Source organism: Macrobrachium nipponense, chromosome 1, assembly GCF_015104395.2.
Source record: "Macrobrachium nipponense isolate FS-2020 chromosome 1, ASM1510439v2, whole genome shotgun sequence".
Taxonomy (NCBI): domain Eukaryota; kingdom Metazoa; phylum Arthropoda; class Malacostraca; order Decapoda; family Palaemonidae; genus Macrobrachium; species Macrobrachium nipponense.
This window is the reverse complement of record NC_087200.1, coordinates 161,954,456-161,980,594: the sequence shown is the minus strand read 5'-3', so window position 1 is coordinate 161,980,594 and position 26,139 is coordinate 161,954,456. Positions and strand designations below refer to the sequence as shown.

Below are 26,139 nucleotides of genomic sequence, written 5' to 3'. Positions count from 1 at the left end.
AGCAAATCTAAGACAGTATTCTGCGGAGCGGCCAATGTTTTGGTTTTAAATCAGCTAATGGCAAATATGAGTTTGTTTCGCCATATTTAACGCAATTCTGAGCGAACTTTCTTGCTTTTAGTTAGCATAAACGAATACTATCTAGATACTTGACTTATATAAGACAAGGATATTTTTCCTTACGAGACGTGTTTTTAGGTCGAAATATGAATTGAATAGGTCTCATTGTGATTGTGAACTAATTTTTTTTTCGTTAACAGATTACGTTGGTGGCATGTTTATTGCATAAAAAAATTACATGATTCCATTCGCAATTTTCCTTTATATCATCTTACATCGGCATGAAACCAACAGTAAAATGTGTACTTTCACGCACAGTAGTTTTGATCAAAATGATTTTATCTCCTTTTATCTATGGTTGTGTTTGATGGCATACATTTACTGGAGTTTTATCCTTGTTGCTGATGCACGATAATAGTCAATAGCAGCTTGAGCAGTTTTCTCAGCTTCAGTTATAACTAGGTTTAAATTTAACAGTATATTAGTATATTTCCTGATTGATCTTTGATCTATAGCAAATAAAGTTATTACATTAAGATATCTCAGTTGTATTCTACATAACATCATTTACAACAACTACGGTGATAGTGTACTATAGTTCGATGATTAAAATACAAGCCAAATGGATGTTATCCAATTTGGTTGTTCATGGCTGTACATGTTTACGCAACGAGTATAACGTTAAAACCATTCTTATATCATTCTCTTTTGCTGTTTTTTAACTTATGTAACTAGAAGATGGGATTAAGTTAGGCTACTGTAATTTGGTCTCTCATAAAATCGGGTTATCATAAGACGATTTATCGTACGTTGAACACTACAGCTACCTGTACACAGTATAAAACCTTATTATATCTTTACATACTCTAGATACCCAAAGGATTAAAGCTAGGCTTTTTTCACTTTACAGTATTTATAATAATATAATGTACTGTACAGTACTACTGTACAGTTAATTCTATAGTACTATACTGCATAAATATAATTTTACTTATTGCGCCACTGTGGGATTACGGCACCGTTTGACTGGTCTAGGGCTCTGTTAACTGGTCTAGATTTTGAAAGGTGTGCAGTGGCCGTAGGCTTTAAAATCTCTTAGCGTCAAAAATCACTTAGCGTTGGCGGCCAGGAAAGAAAGAACCCCTGCCACTAACCGAGGGCTGCCTGTAATAGTTTGTCTACATTGGAATGACAATATATTGCGCATATATCATTCTAGTTACTCTCACTCTCCCTAGATTATGAAAGCGAAAAACATATTTTTTTTACCTAAACACTAGTATATAGAAGAAGAGTTCTTGAATTCGAAACCATGTATAACTCAAAATCTGAAAATTTGCAGATAGACGGTTGTTCGAGTGACGGCCTCAAATAATAGTACATAAATGAGAGAGAGAGAGAGAGAGAGAGAGAGAGAGAGAGAGAGAGAGAGAGAGAGAGAGAGAGAGAGAGAGAGAGAGAGAGAGAGAGAGAGAGACTTATGTGGGGAAAAACAGGTTTTGAAGCTTTGGTTTGTAATAAACCGGTTTTCTCCCTTCTATACGTGTACAAGGGACCTCATTATTTTGAACCACCTCATTACAGTGAACCTACCCAGTAACTACAGCTCATTTAAAATGGTTTTCTCACTTCACAATAACTAGCTGCTCAGAAATGATAAGTGTTAAATTGATATTGAAGTATTAAAATTATATTAAAGTGATATTAAAATATTAAAATGATACTGAAGTGTTTTAAGATGATAGTTTAAGGTAAATTTGGTGTTTAAACTATAAAAATAGGCGCTTATAAGCATTTATACAGGGGGTCTTTGGTGTTTGAACTATTAAAATAGGCAGTTACAAGCGTTTTTAGAGAGGGTGTCGAGTATTCGCTGATTTTAGCTATTTGCGGGGAACTGTGGTCCCTATTCCCCTGCAAATACAGGTGGTCGTCTATACAAATATTTAGTACCCTTACGCTAATTCATAAGTTAAAGGCACTACACAAAAGAATAATTAAACATTTTCCAAATCAGACAGCTAGTACAGGGAATCCCCAGTTAACGGCATCGGTTTTATGGCGTTTGGCTAATGGGGTTAATCAGATTTTTGGCACTGGTAAGCAGTGCTGATTAACTGCTTAATGGCACTGTTGACCGGTTAACAACGCTGTTAAGTGGATGATAAGCACTTTTGGCATCATGTACAGTGGGGCCTCCCTCAGTCACGGATCAGCAGTCGCAGGGTCAGTTAACCACAGGTTTTTCCTTGGACCACTTCTCAATCTATATCGCTGTATGAATCGCAGCATCGCAGGCTTCTCCGTGGTAGGCTAAGCCTTGGCCGATATCCGATAACCACCAAAATGCATGAATAGATTCACATTATGATAGTAACTGACAACAAAGGTAATAAAACCATTCTCACCTTATATATTATTGACATACCATCATAATAAATAGCCTTTTCATGGAATAATTCCACATCATTGACATCAACTTGTACTTCGAGTGGCCAGCAACAAAATGTAAACATTGAGTTACATTGCATTCACAGCGACCTTTATCGTTCGTTAACCTTTTAGAAATGTTAATAGTAGTAGTGTAATTACGGTAGCATTAACATTTAGGAGAACATTAATTTTCAATTCGAACTTCATAATTGTTTTGGTAGAATGTAACTAACTTCTCTGAACAATCAGTCATACAAACGATAATTGTCATAGATTATCGTATTGTTGTTAGCGATTGGCGACAAAGCGTCAATGAAATAAAACCATTTTTACCTTATATATTATTGGTATATCTTCATAATAAAATGCCTATATTATATATTAATGGCATGCCTTCATAATAAAAATCCTCTTCAAGGAATAATTTCTTGGGGAAAGCATTTTTCAAAAGACAAAAATACACTTTACATGTTTACAGTATGCATTGGTTATTATATTTAGATGTTATTACATTAATATTACAGTACGGTACTGCAATCAGTATAGTAACTAATTTCTATATCATAAATGTACAGCGGGGCCCCCATATTCGCGTTCTCCGGATTCGCAGACTCACACATTCGCGGAATTCTCTCGGGAACGTTTCCCTGCATTATTCGTGGAAAATTCACGCATTCGCGGTATTTTTCTATGAGAAATATCAACAAATCCTAGTTTTTTTTCAATTTCATCATAAAATGCACTTTTTGTTATAAAACTATTAAAAAACCCAAGTATGAATATTTTTAGTGGTTTTTCTTGAGTTTTAACCAACAAAATAGGTTGTTTTTAGCGTTTTTATAGGGGTTCCAAACATTCGCGGGTTCTAACTATTCACGGGGGGGTCTGGTACGCATCCCCGGCGAATACGGGGGACCACTGTATATTCATTCAAGAAAAAAATACATACCATCACCGTGACGTAACAAAACTAGTCTCGTTCGTACATACATATTATTTTTACACCATTCTACAAACTACTCACATATTTTACGTACTTATGCTCTAAACTCTATCATAAAACACTTTGCTTACTTTTTTTTGTGGATCCCAAATAGTACTACATCCCGGAAAATTAACGAAATTATTTACTAATTTTCAGATACTAATACGAATGTAAATAGCAAAATATTGTTTGTTTATCACCGTAAAACTATTTAAAATACAAATTTCACATGTAAACAACACAGTGTTGTTATTATTCTCGACCTAAGCTAGTCAACAGTCTCTCTCTCTCTCTCTCTCTCTCTCTCTCTCTCTCTCTCTCTCTCTCTCTCTCTCTCTCTCTCTCTCTCTCTCTCTTCTCCTCTCTCTCTCTCTCTCTCTCTCTCTCAATTAAATATGAATTACTGTATCATAAACTCAAACTTTAATGTAAAAAGTTACAAATAATAATAATTTCATTAATAAATTAGTTTCTTTTAGCAACTAAATTGTTTTCCAAAATATTTTTTTGGTAATAAACGCCGATCAGCTGATTCTCAACGTAAACAAAAGACAAAAATAGATTTTGATCACAGTAATTTGCTGTTTGTACATTAATATTACAGTTTGGTGCTGTAATCATTACAGAAAATCACGATTTTTTTAATCACAACTGTGTTCATTCACAAAATAGATATACATATGTACTTTTAGTTTTGTGCAGCAGCCAAATCATGAAAATAAAGAATTGTTAGCTAATATATTTTTGTTTGTAGATCTGATGAAGGGGAAATTGAGGATAGGAGATAATTTAAAAAAGAATTTGTGACATTATAGAGACATATAACTTAAACACACACACAAACAAAGGAGGCATAAAATAGGCAAGGGAGCCATTTCAAGGACAATTCTCTTATATTACTATACTAATAGGAGCAGCCATTGATCGTTTTAAACTCAAGTTGCAGTAAGTACATGTGTATCTTCAAGCTAAATAGGATAGCCTGGACCAATCCATATTGAGTACCCATATCATATCTTAAGGTATATTAGGTGTTTAAATTAGTATTAAAATAGGTAGGGCATCTTTGGTGTTTTAACTACTGAAGTAAGCAGCTGGGGTGGGTGTAGCATAGAGTTTTTTTAAAGTTGTGATAACATGGATATTTGCTTATCGCGGGTGGTTGTGGCCCCTAACTCCTGCGATTATCGAGGCCCCACTGTATGCCATTTATTCGGTTAACGGAGATTTTCAGTTACCAGCGCTTGGCCGATGACCAAACACAAACCATTAACTGGGGACTGCCTGTAATCAATATAGCAATGCATAAAGAAAAGACAACAGGCATTTTAACAAATCTAAAAATTATTTCATACAATTCTTTTTGGCATGAATGGGAAAAATATAGAGGAAGGTTATATCCTACCATAACTCACATTAGTCTTCTCTTGCAGTCTGCTTTGCCTACCCCAGGTACACACGTGCAATAATGTACAAAAAAAAAATAAATAAATAAAAAGAGTAAACACAAAATGATTAATAAAATACACTTGCAGGGTACTGTGTACTTATTGTCATCTCTATTCAAGTTTGGTCTTACCACGATCTCTTCCCATTTTTCATGGTACAATGTATAACCATTTTCTATCATACTGCTTTGGTCAATGCAATTAATAAGCAGTACAATAAGGACAAACAAAATGTTTAAAATTGACACGGCTATTCTACTGAATGAACAGCTGCATACAATATGTGACTGGTGCCCAGCATACAATTGTTAACATACACCTGCCAAGGCAAGGTCTATAGTATGATACACAGTTTGCAAGAGTAATGAATTATGTAAAAGTGAAGTGAAACCAATAAAAATTCACTCCAAAATATGAAAAACTGCACATACAAGAATAATGAAAAATGAACAGGTACAATCACACCAATCACACAGAAACTAAATCTTGGGAGTGTTGCAACACTTTTTACTACATGGAGTCTCAACAAAGAATGTGCAGAATGGTACTGAGACCATACAGAATGAGGCATCTGGTTCTTGATCAGTTATATTGTATGCTATCAATGGGGTTATGGTGAACAAAAAAACACTATCACACCTGACCTGAAAATGTACTATCACACCAAATTGTGATCAATTTGAGGTTTAGCAAAAAAACCATAATTATATGAAAAGTGTCATTATTCATCAACAGATACTGTACTTACGTTGACCGGCGATTCAACTTTGTATTCTTAAGAGCAAATATATGGATAGTTCCCTTGTCACTAGAGCAGCACAGAAACTCGCTGTCACCACTAAAGTTGATGCTGAAATCACAACAGTTCACATAAATTTCTTGACTGGAATTCAACATGGATTTGTAAAGCAGACATACACTATCAATAAAACTGATGTAAATAACGCTGACTCAACAGTATCCAGTACAGTATTACTCCGAACTTATGCAAGATTAGGTTCCAGACACTCTTGCACAATGGAAATTTTCGCATAAGCTTGGATGGTCTCTGAAAAGGCTAATAAATGTTTACTTCTAGAGTTTGAACACTACATATGACCCTAATCATGCTCCCTACGTATTAAGCCAACTTTTAAATGAAATTAAAGTTTTCTTTCCCCCTTCCAACTGACCAATCTCTGGGGCAAGCAAGATAAGGTTCCTCCCACTTGCTGGCCCCATTGTGGCCATATTACATTGAATTTTACTTAACCAGTTTCCAGCTGCAAAGGAGAATTTCCCAATGTAAAGACCAAAGGTTTGTATTCATATGGGAACAACTCAAAATTTCTGTGTGAAGAAAATGGAGAGAGAGAGAGAAGGATATCGGAAATCTCGACAGGGGTGCAAAAATAACAAAAGGTGCAAAGTATCCTTTCCTGGGAACTATCACTACCCATGATTCTTCTTGAAGCTTTGCGTAGTTTACTTGATGTGGTGCATATGTGTACATGAACACACACAGGCTAGTCTAGGAGCTAAGCTTACAAATCAACTTTGCAGACTAAAAACATAATCATGTATGCAATGTTATTTAATTAAACTATTTGAGTCATTCAAATATAAAATCTCTAAAAAAATGTCTTATATCTAAGCAACAATCCTGTTTCTAAATTTTAACACCCACTGTCACTGCTGGAGTTAATCATTCGAGGCAGGGTAAATGGAGGGGTGTTAGAAAATTATTTCTGCTATATCTTTTAAGTTTTCCTGCCATACAGAAGCTATATAATAAGGTAACATTAAATGTGTATAAACACCCAATTTTTTTCCTAATGCTCCTTACTGAAAACAATGGAGGGGGTCTTCTATGAAATCAAATACAGTAGTAATTACTACATGTGGTTGAACATGATATTCAATGGTATAAAAAATTGGTGATAGTACAGTCCTGAATTATGAGTGTTTGAATTGTACAATTCCCCTTTTATGCAGTTGCTAGTTCTCAAAAATAGATTTTCTGTATCTGCAGAGCCATTCAAAGTCTGCGAGTCACGTACCACAAAACGTATCAAATCTATTGTCTAATCAGTATTTTAGATGGGGGGGGGGGGGGGGGGTTGCTGTATCTGAGAGAAGGGGTGGGAGGAATGCTTGGAGGAAAAAATCTATTATTCCTCCCAGGGGGAATGCGAGATTAAAGTTTTCCTGCTCAGTCATTAGCTAAGACGGAAGGCTCTGCCGCACGCATTTGTGACGTCATAGCGCAGTGTGTATGAATGATTGGCATCATCATCATCGCCATACGTATTATTCAGATCTGCGAAGTGTATTCTGATCATCTGCATCATGTATGCATCTGCCTAGAAGTCGAAGAGGAAGGCCTATTTTCTTGAAACTAAAAAACTTGCCCTAAGTTAAAGATGAAGGAAGGAGCAACTTCCATTTTGGCAGCAGTTGACAACTGAAATCTGTCATTGCTGAATGAAGTAAGAATTTTTTTCCTAGGTTAACTTGTTTTGACTAACTTGGCATTTGATCATTTTTTTCTATTGTTGAAATAGGTTTTGATGAAAATGACAAGTAAATGTGATTAACAGAGAAGCAGATGTGTTAGAGAGAGAGAGAGAGAGAGAGAATCGTTTTATGAAAACTTTTCAAGCCTCTCATTTCATGTTGAATTTTGAATTTTTATCATTTCTTAAGAAGAAATTGTAATTTCATATCAAATTTTGTATTTTAGAGAGAGAGAGAGAGAGAGAGAGAGAGAGAGAGAGAGAGAGAGAGAGAGAGAGAGAGAGAGAGAGAGAGAGAGAGAGAGAATTGTTTGATCTAAACTTTTCTAGAAACTGTCATTTCATGTTGAATTTTGAATTTTCATCAGTTCTTTTTTTATCGTAGAATAAATTTATATGAAAACGATTACATAGTGAACGTGACGGACAAAGAAACTGAGAAAGGGCCACAGCGCTCGTAACGAAGTTTGTTAGGCCTAATGGGAGTGGAGACACGCATGATCTGCCAGTACCCTAATAGGTTCATAAAGCCTTCCTTCAGCTGAAGAACTCTTCAGGGAGGACGAGATTGAGCAGTCTCAAGGTTTTTTTGGCTGAGGATAGGTAGAGGAAATTCCATTCATAGGTTTTTTAAAGGAAATGACTGTATTGTACAGTACACTTGCACCCATTGGTGGCATTGTTTACGTGTGGGAGTTTTCACCATCCTGTGTGTAATTTTAAACCTTTTAAAGTTATTAAAATGTTTTTAATGTTTTATTTATCCACAACAATAATTTAATATTAGAAAAAATTACAGTATAGTACATAGAAAGTATTGAAAATGGGTAGCATAAAAAAGTTTGAGTGGGTAAGTTGCCGTTTGCCTTGTCCCTAATGGAATTATTCCCATAAGGAATGTGTTTCAAAATATGCGAATTTCCAATTCTGCGAGGCCGTGGATCAACCAAATCCTCGCATAATTGGGGACCGTACTGTACTTTGGTTAAAAATTCCCTCACATAAAATAACATAAGACATCAGTATTTAGCTGCTCCAGAAGTGCTCCTGTAATCTCAAACAACTGGAAGCTTCCCAAACGAGTGGTTTTGCAGTAAAAGCATCTGAATTGCCAAAGCATAATTAGCAGTGGAACCTAAAAACAAAATAAAATAAAAAATGCTAGCAGTATTTAATAAAAGGGCCTTTCCTTTATCTTGTGCTGCATAAGTATCAGGCACTATATGATAAAAAAGAATAAGTGTCTTCCCAGTTCTTTCACTTTAAAGTAAATAAAAACTTACCAATATAAGGTAGCAGGATCAGACCCTCGTCTCAATTCTGCCAACAACACTCTTCTAGCTGTGTCCCATACTCTTATCAAAGTACCTTTGTGAGATGCAGTTGCCAAAAAAGTTCCTTCGCGATTTATACTAAGGCAAGCCAGTTCACTTTTATGCGCTTGGACGGTTAAAGGTGCCTGAGATACAGTTGATTCTGTAGTTAAAACATCCTGGAATAATAAATAAACAACAAATGATTTAGAACTAAAATAATGTACACCAATCTAAAATAAACCTCAATCTTACATACCTTACGTACTTATTCAAAATATGAAAAAAGTCTCACTGTGACCCTTGTAGTAATTATATATAAAAATATTTTTAGTATAACTGGTCAGGGTGAAGAGTACAACATTTCAAACTCAATTATGTAAAACTATCAAATACTGAAATAATAATGTTAATAAGCCATACAAAAGATTAAACATGATCACTGTGTCAATTATAAGACAGATTATTCAAACAAGTGGGGTTTAACCCTCCCAATTGGAGGGGTGACAGCTACTGTCAGTTTCTGTTGGCACTACATAGTAAGGTTAATCAGCAAAGAGGGAATATTTCCGAACCATGTACAGTTAGCTTTTTGTGCATATCTTTTCATTTGGGTACCTGTGAATTAAGTGCTATTTTAGCAAAATCAATAAAACATATAAAAGAAAAATCCTAAAATATTAGTGCCTACAGCAATTAAAAACTAACAAAAGTAATGATCTTTAAGAATATATTGTGATGTCCTTGAAAATACATTAAAAATACTGCTTATAATGTGCCCTGCCCTACTATGACAAATAAAAATAAAGGAAGAGGACATATAGTAGACTGTTTCAATAATGAATCTCTCATTAGCAGACTGCTCTAACCAACACTTTCTGCTTTAAGGAACAGTCATCACCTTCCTTATGAACATTCATAGATACGAACAGACAGGGTCACATGTTCAAATTCTGCTCTGTGAGCATATTCTGCTAGTAAAAATTTTTGCAAAGATCAGAAGAACACAAGAAAGAAGAACCTGTTCCTTTAACTCTTTCCCTGAGTATTCTAAGTATTATCACAATTAACTAATACAGTCAACCCCCCCCATTTGCGGGGGGGGGGGGGGGGGGGGGGGGGGAGGGGGGGAGGGGGGGGGGGGGGGGGGGGGGGGGGGGGGGGGGGGGGGGGGACCACAAACACCCACAAATAGCTAAATTTCTTGATTAGTTGACATACGTACCACTCTAAAAATGCTTATATCTGTTTATAACTCCTTATTTTAATAGTTCAAACACATATTATATACCTTAAACTGTCATTCTGCACAGAATATACATTAAAATATCATCTAAAACATTAATATAATTTCAAAATCATGTTACAACATCACCCTTACAACTAAGTATGAAAAATATTCAAGTTACCCCTAATTTCATGTACCTCAATTTTCTCTCATACCTTAAACTATTATCCTACATAAAATATACGTCAAATTAATATCTAAAATACTATATGTAATATAATTTCAGTCATCTTAAAACATTACCTTTAAAAATATATGGCTTACAACTAAGCATGATAACTATTCAAATGAGCCCTATTTTCGAGTACAATATTGATGAAGCAGTCCCGTTTTCTTAGTAGATACAGTAATTGGAGAAATACTGGGAAGTTAAGTGGGGTATACAGTACCTTAATATATATATTTGAAAATTAGTAAATTATTTTTTATCATAAAAAATATTTAGCCAAGAAAATATAGGTACTCCTTATTTAATAACGTATTCGTTTTACAACCATTCGGAGTTACGGCAACATGAAGAGAGAGAATAAAAAACCATAAAATGAAAATAAAAACATTGCCAATGGTGGCCAAGAGAAAGGCTATTCAGTGCAAATAATCTAGCCAAGTCTATGGCTAAAACAAAAAATAAGGCTTTAATATACTTTGTAAAGAAAAGCTATAGGATTGAACCTCTTAAAGTCTGCATTCTGTGGTCTGGGAACTCCACTGGTTGGCTTGATTCAGTCACCATTAGTTCGTTGCAACCACCCCAACGGGTGGCAACAAGTTTGTTTACAACTTTAAGACAACAAAAATTAAGCCATATCTCCTTAGCTTTAGTGAGAATGATTCTTAGTAAGGAAAAAAAATGTTGTGAATTCTTAGTAATAAATAAAAAATGTGTGAAGTCAAATTTGTTTTTTAAATTAAGTAACTTGAAAAAAAATTTTTTTTAAACATTTCACTTGAGAAGTGTCTACCAAGTCAATCCTTTTAATCAAAACAATGAGACATTTGGCATGCCCAAATTCCTTATTCTTAGTATGCTTGATAGACTTACATGTAATAGTTCGATAATTTTAATATACTGTGTATTTACATACATATTCGATAAGTTACCCATGAGATCAGATGATGCTAGAGGTAAGAAGTGCAAGCGTAAATCTTTATCAATGCTAAAAAATGCTTATCCCATCAGCAAATAGTTTAGCGCTCACTTTCCTCAATAGATGGCGTTGTGCTTTGTTTACGTTTTGATGGAGACATTCAGATGCCTCATGATCGCTGAAATTCATTCATTATTTTTTTCATCTCACTACCCTGTATAATAAAAATAAATGACAAAGAAACTAATGGCAATAATTATGAAATACCAAATTTAGAATATGAAAGTCACTGCTAAACAATGTGCAGATTCTGATAAAAGTTTAGTATTGTATTGACTAAGTATTGTATTGACTTACTAGTAGGCTACTTGGGAATGTAGGCTAAATGTGTTAAATAAATATTACAAAGAAAATTATATATTATGAAGTTATAAAATGAAGTTAAAATATATGAGTAATAAAATGATAAAAAACATTGTCAGAACTTTGCCAAGTACAGTAGTACCTCGAGATACAAAATTAATCCGTTCCGAGGCGCCTTTCGTATCATGAGGTTTTTGTATCTTGGACCACATTTTACATGTAAAATGGCTAATCCGTTCCAAGCCCTCCAAAAACACCCCAGTAAATTTCATAATAGAGCTAAATTGACCTATAAACAATGAAATACTACAACAATTTGGACCATTCAATATGTAACTTAATAATAAAAATGCAAAACCTGTAAATAAAGTGTATATTAGTGTACAAGAAATATTATTACTGTAACGTAAAATGTGGAAGCTTACCTTTCGAGTGAGGCTATCTCCGAAAGTGGCGGCAGAGGAGGAGGAGGACAAACGGCAGATAACGTACATCGTAGTCGTACATACACCTTAACTTTACGAAAACACATAAAAAATTTAAGGAAAACTATAAAACTAAAATTTACGAAACACATTAACAAAACTGTAACACTTAACTTTGCAAAAAACTAAAAATTGAAATTTTTTTTCTTTTTTTTTATTTTTAACTTTATTTTTTTACGGTGGGATTTTTTTTTTTTTTTTTTTTTTTTTTTTTTTTTTTTGTGTTTTTTTTTTTTTTTTTTGTTTTTTTTTTTTACGAATTTCAACTTCATCACCACTTTCAACGTTCTGTTTATCACTTTGTTCTTCCTTTTTGCTTTCAACTTTCTGTTTTTTATCACTTGGTTCTTCCTTTTTGCTTACTCCTGCTAATGCTGAAGGCCTCTTTAAAAAATAACGATCCAAAGAAGATTGCTTCTGCCTACTTTTGACAATGTTCCTGAAACGACTCAGGCAAACATCATCGAACTGCGCAAGCACACGACCTGTGTGAGCCTTTTCGGGGTGTCTTTTTTCGATAAACAATTGCACTTTATGAAAAGCGGCTAGAACATCCTTAATTTCTGCCGTTGTCATAGGGTCCTCCTCCTCTTCCTCACCGCTGCTAGAGAACTCCTCTTGAACGACGTTATGTTGCATGGCCTCCAACTCCTTCAGGTCATCCGTCGTAAGCTCCTCTTGGTGCTCCTCGAGAAGGTCGTTGATGTCGTCCTCGTCGACGACCAGCCCCATGGACTTGCCGAGTGCAACGATCTCGTCAAGATCTGGTTCCAAAACAGTTTCGGGATCGTCAACTGTTTCTGACTCTGCAGCACCAGCTTCGCCCACGTCGAATCCCTAGAAGTCTCGGGCGGATACGGCATCAGGCCAGAGTTTCCTCCACGAGGAATTCAAGGTTCGCCTCGAAACCTCCTGCCAAGCTTGGTCGATGAGTCGGATGCAAATGACGATATCGAAATGCTCCTTCCAAAATTGACGCGAGGTGAGGTTTGTGGTATCGGTGATGTCGAAACATCTCTTGAAAAGATGTTTCGTGTACAGCTTCTTAAAGTTCGCTATCACTTGCTGGTCCATGGGCTGGAGGAGAGGGGTGGTGTTGGGTGGAAGAAAAGGAATCTTGACGAAGGAATACTCCGCTAGGATATCTTCCTCGAGGCCAGGAGGGTGGGGAGGGGCATTGTCCAACACCAGCAGACATTTCAGGGGGAGGCGCTTCTCTTCCAAAAACTTCTTCACTGTCGGTCCGAAACAGAGATTTACCCACTCAGTGAACAAAAGCCTCGTTACCCAGGCTTTTGCATTAGCCCTCCACATCACTGAAAGCTTCTCCTTCAGCACTTTGCGGGCCTTGAAGGCTTGAGGAGTCTCGGAATGATACACCAGTAGGGGCTTCACCTTGCAATCCCTACTGGCATTTGAACAAAGTGCGAGCGTAAGCCTGTCTTTCATAGGCTTATGCCCGGGTAGCTTCTTCTCTTCCTCCGTGATGTACGTACGACAAGGCATTTTTTTCCAAAAAAGGCCAGTCTCATCACAATTGGTCATCATCTCGTCGAAAGTTTTCTTAAATGCTTCGGCCGCTTTCATGTCCGAGCTGGCAGCCTCCCCATGCCGCACCACCGAATGGATGCCAGTCCGTTTACGGAATTTCTCGAACCAGCCATGCGAAGCCTTGAACTCTGGGGTTGGCGCTGAAGTCCCTTCTCCTCCGTCGTCTTCCGCCTGCGCAATCAAATTGCCGAAAATAGCACTGGCCTTGTGGGCGATTGCTGTCTCTGTTACTGTATCGCCAGCAATTTCTTTGTCTTTTATCCAGACGAGGAGCAGCCGTTCCATCTCGTCGTGCACGTGGGTCCCCTTGCTGGACAAAATAGTGATGCCCTTCGACGGTGTAGCTGCTTTGATGGCATCCTTCTGTTTAAGGATGGTGCCTATTGTCGACGGATTACGGCCGTATTCCTTTGTGATCACACTCAATCGCATACCAGCTTCGTACTTCTTGATGACCTCCATCTTTGTCTCCAAAGAGAGCATGCGCTTCTTTCCGTGAATTTCAACTTTCTTGGGACCCATGACTACGTTACCTTGTACATAATTTATGTATAAGTTACACAATAAAGTTTTCGCACAACACGATAATAGTACTGCAACGAAATCACTAACGAATTTACGTTACTAAACGAAATCGTTGGACCGAACAAATGCCGTGTGCGTACGATAAAGATGTTGGTACGAAGAGGCTGAGATAGGTATGCCACCACATATATGTATAAGATGCATGATGGGAGGGATGCTGTCCAATAGGAGAAAAGGATTTCATGGTGGTGACTAGCATCAGGAACCAATGGGAGAACAGGAGGATGGTGGCAAGTCTACTAGTACTAAGATGGCGGCGTGCGGCGCGAGTTTCAAAATTGTTATCCGGGCGAATCTCGGACTTTCAGAAACCTTTCGTATCTTTAAAACTTTTCGTATGTAGAGCCATTAAATTTTTCGCAATGGCTTTCGTATCTCAAGTTTTTCGTAAGTTGAGCCTTTCGTATCTCAAGGTACCACTGTATAGTAGGCTATGTTGGAAACTAGTTCTATGTGTTATATAACTGAAAATTAATGCTATTAGTCAAAACAGAGAGAGTAATGCATTTGACGACAAATTCATTTAACCCTTAAACGCCTATTGGACGTATTTTACGTCAAGATAAATTGTCTGACGGGTGCCGATTGGACATATTTTACGTCAACATACAAAAGTTTTTTCAAAAATTCACAGAAAAATACTTATAGGCCTACCAGCCTGAAACTTTTGAATCACGCGCCTTGGGGGATGCTGGGAGTTCATGGATCAAGGTGTTGTTTTGTTTACAATCGTTACCCAGGCGCGCAAGCACGAATTTCTTTCTTATCGCACTAAAAAGTATCAGTGACAAATTTTGGAAATTATTTTGTCACTTTGACATAATTTTTGCACCATTTTAAATTAGCTGTTACATGGAGTATTAAATATGAAAATGTGCACAATTTCATGTTGAATACAACAAAAAATACTCATGATTGTAGCTTTTATCAGTTTTGAAATATTTTCATATAAATAACGATAAGTGCCAAATTTTCAACTTTCGGTCAACTTTGACTCTACCGAAATGGTTGAAAAATGCAATTGTAAGCTAAAACTCTTATATTTTAGTAATATTCAATCATTTACCTTCATTTTGCAACAAATTTGAAGTTTCTAGCACAATATTTTGATTTATGGTGAATTTATGAAAAAACTTTTTCCTTACCTCCGCGCGGTAACTCTTCCAAAAAAATCATACGTGCGATTGTCGTAATGTTTGCACCATTTTAAATTAGCTGTTACATAAAGTTTTATATATGGAAGTGTGCGCAATTTCATGCACAATACAACTAAAAACAACCCATTGTTGTAGCTTTTATCAGTTTTGAAATATTTTCATATAAATAACAATAAGTGCCAAAATTTCAACATTCGGTCAACTTTGACTCTACCAAATTGGTCAAAAAACGCAATTGTAAGCTAAAACTCTTATATTCTAGTAATATTCAATCATTTACCTTCATTTTGCAACAAATTGGAAGTCTCTAGCACAATATTCGATTTTATGGTGAATTTATTAAAAAAAAAAATTTCCTTACGTCCGCGCGGTACCTCTTCCGAAAAAACATACGTGCGATTGTCGTAATGTTTGCACCATTTTAAAGTAGCCGTTACATAAAGTTTCATATACGAAATTATGCGCAATTTCATGTAGAATACAAAAAAAAATTATTGAAGGTTGTAGCTTTTCTCATTTTTGAAATATTTGCATATAAATCAAAATAAATAGAAAAAAAACCATGTTTGGTCAACTTTGACTCTACCGAAATGGTCGAAAAACGCAATTGTAAGCTAAAACTCTTACAGTCTAGTAATATTCAGTCATTTATCTTCATTTTGAAACAAATTCGAAGTCTCTACCACAATATTTAGATTTATGGTGAATTTTTAAAAAAACTTTCCTTCCCTCCGCGTGCAGATTCTCCACCGCAAATCTCCGAAATGCGTACATCCCATTTTCGGAATATTTGCTCCGTTTCATATTAGACGTTTCATAGAGTTTTATATATGAAAATGTGCGATATTTCATGTAGAATACAACAACAAAAAACCTATGGTTGTAGCTTTTCTCATTTTTGAAATATTTGCATATAAAAAAATATATAAAAAAAATTAGACGTTTGGTCAACTTTCACTTGTCCGAAATGGTAGAAAACTGCAATTGTAAGCTAAAACTCTTACAGTATAGTAATATTCATTGATTTATCTTCATTTTGAAACAAATTGGAAGTCTCTAGAACAATATTTTGATTTATGGTGAATTTTTGAAAAAAACATTTTTTTATGTCCGCGCATTACGAATTCATGCATCATTTTGTGATAATATTTTCTCTGTGTTGCTTTGATCATTTTATGATGTGTTATATACCAAAATGATCGCAAATTAGTGTACAATACAACGGAAAAAAATTAACTTGTTAGCTTTAATCGTTTTGCTCACAGCGCGATTTGAATACAATTATATATGAAATTTTGTTTTCGCGATATCATATATCGCATTATTTATATATGATAATGATTTTTTTTTTATTTCTGATGGTTGCATACTAAACTCCAGGCAATGACAAAAAAAAGGAGCCAAAAATGAACTCTTAATCTTGAAAACTAAGCGCGCTGTGATTTTTTGAAAAAAATATTTTTTCCACTTCGGCACTCGCTCCAAGACCCCCTAGGCATACGGGAGACGATTTTTATTATACCCCTTAGGCGTTTAAGGGTTAACGACGTGGTCGCTGGAACGGAACCCTGTTGTTAAACAAGGAGTACCTGTAACATAAAATTGAGTACTAATTATAGTATATTTCTTGGAGTAAAAATCCACGAATTACCAAATTTTTCTCTAATAATTTTGTGATAAGTTTGACAGAAAATTCTGAGAATAGTTGAAGTCATAAATCCTGAACCATGAATAGGTGGGGGTCGACTGTTCCATGATTCTTTTTACGATTACAAGAATAATCGTTCATAATCTTAAAATATTCATACTTATTTCTTTTTACCCGATTTAACTTGTTCTGCGATGAATTCCCATTTTCTATATTTCCTCACCCTACAGGAAATGTTTAGTATATGTATTTTTTACAATATATGGCAGTGTGTACTGTTTACTTTATGAACTTCCACCATCAGATGCTGCTCCTGTAAAATTCTCTAAAAGTTCATAATTTTCAAAGCATGAAAAATGTACTAATTTTGAATGTTATAAATCTAAATTTTATTTTTTTATTTTTACCTTTCTAGCATCTAAAGTAATTCTTTATAATCCGACTCTTGAGTCAGCTAGATAATGCCATCCTGAACATAACCCGTTCGTAAGTAGGGTGGTGACAGTAACCTTGAGCAGATAGGATACTTTGCTAAATTAAAATCAATCAGACATGGACGTGCGTGTACAGTGAATCCCCTGTATTTCCAGATTTCTCTCTGGAACATATATCGCCATTATTCGTGGAAAATTCACCTATATGCAGTATTTTTTTACGAGAAATATCCACATACTGTGGACCCCCCTATTCGCGTTCTCCGGATTCGCGGATTCTCACATTCGCTGATTTCTCTCGGGAACATTTTCCCACATTATTCGTGGAAAATTCGCACATTCACGGTATTTTTCTATGAGAAATATCCAGAAATTCCTGGTTTTTTTTATCAATTTCATCATAAAATGCACTTTATGTGATAAAATTCTAAAAAAACCAAGTATAAACATTTTTAGTGGATTGTTCTTGAATTTTAACTAACAAAATAGGCTGTTTTCAGCATTTTTATAGGATTCCAACTATTCGCGGGTTCTAACTATTCACGGGGGGGTCTGGTACGCATCCCACGCGAATACGGGAGGACCACTGTATACCTTTTTTTTATCATTTTAATCATAAAATGTACATTTTGTGATAACACTTAAAAAAATCAGGTATAAACAATTTTAACAAAAGAGGCAGTTTCAAGTGTTTTTAAAGGGGTTTCGACTATTAGCAGGTTCTAGCTATTTGTGGGGGGGGGGGGGGAGAGGTCTGGTACCTATCCCCCATGAATACAGGGGAACACTGTAATTAACTATGGAAGGCAAGCAAGGAAAGAACTGATACTTCAGCACTATTTAATGTGTATCAATATTGTGACCCACACTGTTAAACAAGAACAGCAAGTCACATTTCTAGATTCTTAAAGGCCTTGCCTTAATTTGTTTCCTTAACTTGAGGTGAAAACTGGAGTAATGTTAGTGAAGTTGAAATGCAAAGCAGAACAAGAACAAAAGGAACAGATGGAAAGTAAATGGCATTAAGTAATACATTGGGATTAAAGAGGCATTCCAAATGACCTGCCAACAATAACCCTAACAGGGAAAACTGTGAAAGAGGAACAAATGTCTCAACTTGGCTGAGTATTCCCTTGTTACGCTCCTTTATAGTTATAGCTTTGTTTTTAGCACTCCTTACAATCACTTCCAATCTTAATATATCCAAGGGCAATGAGCTTTCCCATTATAGTTGATCTCTATCTTGTATATAATTTGTGATTCTGTACAAATGAGCTTTCTAATATGTATTATTTGTGCTCTATATTAAGGTCCCTGTAATTTTGTTTTGCTAATCTTAAATTATGTATTTTTACACAAATGCAGGGTTTGTATTTTACACTTATTTTCTTAATACATTTTAGGTAAGCTCTTAATGATTAACAGTAGAACCTGGTACAAATAAAAACATAACAATACTTGACCCAAAAACTCTTTTACTGACAAGATATTGTCAATACAGTACTGTACCTGTATAACACACCAAACAATCAATTAACTGTTAACAGAGAATTCAACCATATAGTACAAACTATATCGGAACTTAAAACAAACTTACCACTAACTGCACTGCCCCAAGCTTGTGTGCCGGGAAACAAAGTATGTGTTTGTCTGCGGATGCAAACGGTGAAACTTCACAAAGCCCTAAAGGATTGTCACGCGTTTCACAAGTGAAAAGTCTATGCGGAGAATGTGGAAATGTGAATACATGAATCTGTCTGCGAAGAACCACCACTAATCTGTTGAATGAGAAAAAATTAAAGGTTATATACAGCATATCAATGAGTTATAAAAACAAATGATGGATAAGAGCAATAATGATTCCATACCACAAGCCTAACCATCCAATTCAGTAATGCACAAGGAACTCAGATATTTATCACTGCATCTAAATATACATTACTTCTCACTCCACTGCATCCCCCATAACTCACTAAAATTAAAACTATGTGCCATAACAGACCTCAAGCAATCAGATATCATTACTGACTGAAAACAAAAAACATATTTTATACTTTGTGTTTTTGATTTTGGAATAAAACAATATAAATCTAGGCCAAATGCCAAGCACTGGGACCTATGAGGTCATTCAGTGCTGAAAGGGAAACAGAGTAAAAGGTTTTAAAGGTGTAAAGGAAGAAAACTTTGCAGTTGCGCTATGAAATAATTGTTAAGAGATGGTGGAAAATAAGATGGAAGAAAGAGAATATAAGTGGAACACAGCAAAAAGAATGAAAGGGGTTGCAGATAGGAGCTGAAGGGACACTGCAAAGAACCTTTATGTACTGCTTTCACTGCACCACATGAGATGTACTAGTTTTTTGTTTTTTAAGTAAACTATGCATGAAAATTTTTTCTTGTGTTAAAAGTTGAGGCTGATTGGTTGGCAATGGTTTTGAAAAGTTGGTTACTCTTTGGTTCTTTTCATCTTCATTTATTTTGCAATTGTTGTTTTACTCAACTGAAATAAGTCCTAAAAATATATATATAAAAAAAAACGAAAACAGGAAAATATGAATGAAGTCAGAAGTATTCCGTGTTGCTGCAGTGTTGTATTTTGAAAATGAGGTTCACCTGAATATGGAGGTGTCACAGGGAATTTCTGCATTCAAATCAGTGTACTTGAATCACTGGACAATAATGATAATTATCATCTGATATTTTCAAGCGTGCTCACCATTCTAAATTTAAACACAAAAGACTTTCTCAGAGCTATGCAGACAGGTACAGGCAGTCCCTGGTTATCAGCGGACTCAGTTAATGGCGAACCAGTTTTATGGTGGCAAACCAGCTTTATGGCACTTGTATAGCACCGTAAAATCAGTGATTTATGGTACCATAACGGGCAGTTTCAGTTATTGGCACCATAAGGTGCCGATAATAAGAGTTACGGCGCCATAATGTACCTTACAGAGGCGCCAATAACCGGTATTTGGCGCCATAAATCACAGTTTTGGTTATTGGCAGTTTTTGTTATCGGCCCGATAACTGGGGCCTGCCTGTATTTCGTACTGTTTTCAGTTAGCTTTTCAGTGGCCCCAGGTTTTACGCTTTTCACATTTTAGTGGTCCACTTTGTCGCAGGAAATTTGTGGAACACATTATTCACTTTTCCATGGGAAACTTTCACAAACTTGTAGATTTTTCTTTGGGCAGTATCTCTAAAATTATCAGTAATTCACTTGTTTTTGTAGAGCAACACTGTGTATTCACTAATAATGTACTGTATTTCTTCATTAAAATATGAGAGAGAGAGAGAGAGAGAGAGAGAGAGAGAGAGAGAGAGAGAGAGAGAGAGAGAGAGAGAGAGAGAGAGAGAGAGAGAGAGAGAGAGAGAGAGAGACCTTTAACCCTTCCCTTTAACAATTGCTGCTTGTGCACCTCAAGGCAAGTCAGCAACAGAGCACATCTCCCTTTCTGCCTACTTCCTTTCCAATGGGTTTATATATTGAGCTAACATATTTGGTGTCTGCCAATGGAAAAAGAAGGAAACAGACAGAATTTATCTTTGGACGTGAAAAGCAAGGACTCTAAGAGTATGATGCTTTGGCCAAAAGTGTATCTTTGATCACCTTAAAACTTACCTAGACTGCACTTGCCAAGGCAGATCTAGGAATACTAGCATATGAAGTGGCTGAAAGGACAGTACTAATATATGACCTCAAAAGCCTGAATATCAGAAAACAGACCAATTCAGGGTGTCACTCTGATCATCTGTCTGTAATTGACAGTTTGAGAAGATTGCGGCTGCCAAGTACTTTAAAAGGATTTTCACTTCAATGTCATTTTTTTTAGTAAACAGAAAGGGCAAACTATCTGATGAACTATAGCCTACTCTCAATATGTTCACTCAAGTTCCCTGTTCAAAATAAAATAATTGCCTCCCGATATATCTAAATGCCTTCCCTTCATTTAAAAACTATTGATGGTCATGGTTTTTTGGATGAAACTTCCACTTGACATATTGTAAAATGTGAATAAATTTGATTTCGTTATCAACCTTTGTGTACTGCAACCTTTTCGGTTTCCTCAAAGGGTTCCCGTCTCTCCTCCCTCCATCCCCCCCCGCCGGCCGTGCGCCATTTTCACCAAACAGTTGGTAAATTGTACAAAGAAACAAATTTTTTCAAATATTTTGTTTCATATTACTTTACACTGCTAATTTAACTTCTGAACACATTAATAAAAAAAAAATGTGAAAAGTGGGACTTTTTGGGTTGGCTGGAACAAATTATCCTGATTCCCTTTATTTCTTATGGGAATACAGTAGATCCCCCATACTTGCGTTCTCCGAATTTACAGACTCACACATTCGCGGATTTCTCTCGGGAACATTTCCCCACATTATTCGCGGAAAATTCACACAATCGCGGTATTTTACTATGAGAAATATCCAGAAATTCCTGTTTTTTTATCAATTTCATCATAAAATGCACTTTTTGTTACAAAACTCTTAAAAAAACCAAGTTTAAACATTTTTAGTGGGTTTTTCCTGAGTTTTAACTAACAAAATAGACTGTTTTCAGCATTTTTATAGGGGTTCCAACTATTTGCAGGGGTCTGGTATGCATACCCTGCTAATATGGGGGGGGGGGGGGGTGGGGGGGGGGGGGGGGGGGAACACTATTTGTTTCATTTTTCGAACAGCCTTCTGGAATGGATTAAGTTCGAAGTCTGAGGTACTACTATATAGGTCTCGCTCCTACATGTGCACAGAAGATCGATTCCTCACTTTCTAGGGTCAGGTCTAGCTGCAGGTCTATTATTAGTCCTCCCTCAGGATTGGAAGCATCCTCTGTTCCCGTGAAAGGGCTGTTGAGCCAGAGGAGATACCATTCTTGTGCTAGCAGTACTTACAAGTACCTCCTGTGTTCCTTGGATGTTTAGAAGACGGTCCCAGGAGTTCTTGCGTAGACTTCTGTATATCTTAGGTGATTCGCTCCTGAGTTGAATGTAGGAAAAGGCTAGTCTTGTCTAGAGAGTTACTCCTTTTGTCGTAAATGAACACCGTAATTCCCTCTTTTGAAGTAGACCTGTCATAAAAATCAAGGCCAGTTCTTAAGCACCATCTCTAATGGCCTTGTCTGTGCATCCGAGTACACAGAGCCAGTCTGAAGCAAAATTTTTTTAAAGGTTTGGGCAGTCCTCTATCTTCTCTGCTAGAGTGCCTACTGTCCAATCTAGAAAGCTCATTACTTCTAACACTTTAAAGATGTCTCTAATAAGGTGACTTAACTCTGAGGTTGAAAAGAATACCTTTGCCGAGGCGAAAGCAGATCTTCTGGCCGAATTAATAAGGCTAAAGAAATCCCCTTGAGGGGAGGCAGATACTCCCAAGGAAAGCATTTCTCCCTTGACACATGATGCTTGTCTCTGTCACTCAACGAGATGGAGGCACACAGAAAGTCACTTTGCTGAGTTCACACTTCTCAGCTACCCAAGAGTCAATCTTGGGGAATGCCTTCTTGAACGAAAAAGGCAATAATATCTTGGGAAGGCCCGCTGTTCCTGAAGGTTGTCGTGTCATAAAAATTAGAAGTCCGTTACTTCTGTTCTCCCTTGTTTTCATCCGATGAAGCTGAAGAAACATCTTCTTACACCTCCTGAGGATTCTGAGTAGTTGGTGAGGGATTCTGGAGTAGGTTCAGGATACTATCCAGTTGCTGTTTGATTTGTAAGTCTCCTTCTGATTATACCCGATTGCAGGTGAGCGGACGTTGGACACCTGAGCTCTACTTTCACTGGAATGTGTTAAACATACACTGAACGATTGGATACTGAACACTCAGCAATCGGTCGTTCTAACACTATCCTCTTCTGTAATACAGCAATACCTTGAGATACGAATTTAATTCGTTCTGTAACCGAGCTCATAAGTCAATATACTCTGATGTCAAACAAATTTCTCCCATTTAAAATAACTGAAATAGATTTAATCCATTCCAGCCCAGTGAAACATCCCCAAACCATCCTAAATCATGAAAAAAAAAAGACATGTTTTTAATTAAGAAACACACATGTATACTTTACCAAGCATAACAAAATATATGAAATAAAAGAAAAAGTTTTATTTAGTACTTGGAGACAGACGAGTGCAGCTACCGGAGGTGGATGGCGGAGGAGGAAGGGATGCAGGCACTGTAGACATGTAAACTAAAACTGCATTTTCTTTACTTTATATAAAACTAACACTGCACTTTCCTTACTTAAAATGAAACCAAAAATAACTAAATGTAAACAAAAAAAATGCACTTTCTTAACTTTAAACTTAACCTAAGTATAACATTACGTATTGTACCACATTTTTCATTTAATCATCACTTGTTTTTGCCTTTTTGGCTGCACTTTCAGCACTTTCACTTGCAGGCTTTTTGAATAAAAATCTATCCAAAGAGGTTTGCTTTTGCCTGCCTTTTAAAATGTTATGAAAATGTGACAAGTGTCATTAACCCTCTTACACCGACTGGACGTATTTTTACGTCGTCACGATTTTTCTTTGTTTGGCTCCCGTTGTTTCCGACTGCGACGTATATTTTCACGTCGACTTACAAAAGTTTTTTTTAAAATTCGCGGAAAAATACTTATAGGCCTACCAGCCTAAAACTTTTGAATCACACGCCTTGGGGGATGCTGGGAGTTCACAGATCAAGGCCTTGTTTTGTTTTGAAGCATGACCAAAGTGCGCATGCGCAAAATGCCTTCTTCTCGCTCCAGCCAGCATCAGCGGCGCATCGTCCGAGAGCGATCTTTTGTCGGAAGCCTGTTTTTCTGGACTTGTGCGAGACTTTGAACATTTGTGTTGCTACAGGACATTCGTAGAGATGTCTCAACGACGTGTGAACGGCGAAAGGAGCGCGAAAAAAACCCGTCAGAAGGGATCGTGTAAGGAGAGTTTTGGACTTGGATGCTGGCAAGGGGCCAAGCACCCAGCATGACCCCGCGCCTCAAGGCCGTTCTGTGCGGCCACGTGTGGACGTAAGTGTTTCAGGAACACATCGTATGCCTTTGGTTACCCCTAGGAAGCATGTGGGCATCCTTAGGGGCATTCGTAAGCATTTGGGAGGCCTCCAACCAAGGGACATAGACGAATATCTTTCGGAGCTTGATCGGGAACATGTCGCAAGTCCTCATTTTGATGGCGGATGGTCATCAAGTGATGAGGACATCAGTCCCGATGAAAGTGAGGACGAATATATGCCTCCAATGTCCGTTCGAGGCTCACATCCCGAAAGTGAGCTCGAATTCAGTGGCTTCAGTGCTTATGAGGGGGGAATCTGAGGAGGGGGAGGATGGGGATATGGGGTCTAGTTTCATCGCAGAGGACGATACAGAAAGCGAAGGCCTAAGTGAGGGTGATGGGCCAACGGGGGAGGGTAGTGTGCAATATCGTGCCCGCACGCACGCGCACGGGCACGTAGAAGGTCGGCTCGTCGCGCCAGCCAAGGTGAAGGTCGGTCGTTGGAGAGTGACGAGGGGTGGACGGAGGACCCCACCCCTCCTAACATGCACCCCTTCACGGCAACCCCTGGGCTCACCGTACCAGTATCCCTGACTGTTTTGGGGTTCATCCAGCTTTTCCTTACGCGGGAATAGCTGGAATACCTGGTACACGAGACGGTGGACTACGCTCGGTACTGCTGGTATGAACTAAGGACGACCTTGTCTTATTACTGGCAGGGTTGCAACCTCATTGACATGGTGCATTTTATAGGGCTCCACATTTATTTTGGTATGACACCTGCTTCCGACGTCAGGCAATATTGGAGGAGGAATTATTTTTTATGTATGCCCAATGTGCCTGGCGTTATGTCCCGTGATAATTTCCTGGCGTTGGACAGGTATTTCAACGCCTTCAACCGAAGGGCCATACCCCGGAATAACAGTGATCGCCTCATTTTAGTGCGCCCAGTGTTGGATTATATGCGTGATCGGTGTAGAAATCTCGTGATTCCTGGAGAGAACCTTTCTTTGGATGAGGGGATGATGCCTTACAAAGGACGTCTTAGTATAAAAGTGTATAACCCCAAGAAGCCGAAGAAATATGGTGTGAAATTTTTTCTTATTACCGAGACCAACACTGGATACGTCGTGGAATTTTCAGTGTATTCCGGGGTCTTCTCCACGCTGCTTGACACTGTATTCAGTCTTGTGGGACATTTCCATAACCAGGGATATCACCTGTTTATGGGTAATTATTATAATTCTGTATCCCTGGCCCAGGAACTGTATGAGGCTGGTGTGCACGTCAGTGGTACCCTTCGGTTGGTGCGCGGGGCCCCGAATGTCCTCAAGAGGTTCGCTAGTCATCCGCAACACCTGGCAAGAAGAGAGACAGAGTGGCAGCGGAAGGGCGCTGTCTTCGTCATCTGTTGGAAGGGTGTCCGACTCGTCCCCATGATTACGACGAGTCATGAACCCATCCAAGAAGAGATCGTACAGCGGAAGAAGACACGTCGACAGGGCCGAGTTGTGTTTGAGGAGTTTCGTATCGAGTGGCCTACCGTCATTGGGCACTACAACAGGCACATGGGAGGAGTTGATCTCTTTGATCAGCTCATCCAGTATTATCCCTTTGCCAGGAGAACCAGAAGGTGGACCCAGAAGCTCCTCAAATACATCCTTCAGTTGGCCCTCCAAAATGCCTACATACTGTACTGTGGGTACCGCGGTGACAATCTTCCGAGGTTCACCCACTTACAGTTCCTAGAGGAAGCCGGGAATGCCCTCATCAACTTCGATCCCGATGAGTGGCCTTCCATGACTGACCC

At 37.5% G+C, this 26,139-nt stretch overlaps 1 protein-coding gene across 1 annotated transcript in view; it reads right to left on the bottom strand.

Annotated features, from left to right (window-relative positions):
• LOC135219793 (WD repeat domain phosphoinositide-interacting protein 4-like) overlaps nt 1-26,139 on the bottom strand; it is a 169,176-nt gene that overhangs the window by 52,566 nt on the left and 90,471 nt on the right. The window contains exons 4-6 of the mRNA XM_064256865.1: nt 18,931-19,111; nt 8,705-8,913; nt 5,675-5,776 (exon numbers count right to left, since the gene is read on the bottom strand). Coding sequence (XP_064112935.1) covers nt 5,675-5,776; nt 8,705-8,913; nt 18,931-19,111 — 492 coding nt within the window. The remainder of the gene's footprint in view (nt 1-5,674; nt 5,777-8,704; nt 8,914-18,930; nt 19,112-26,139) is intronic.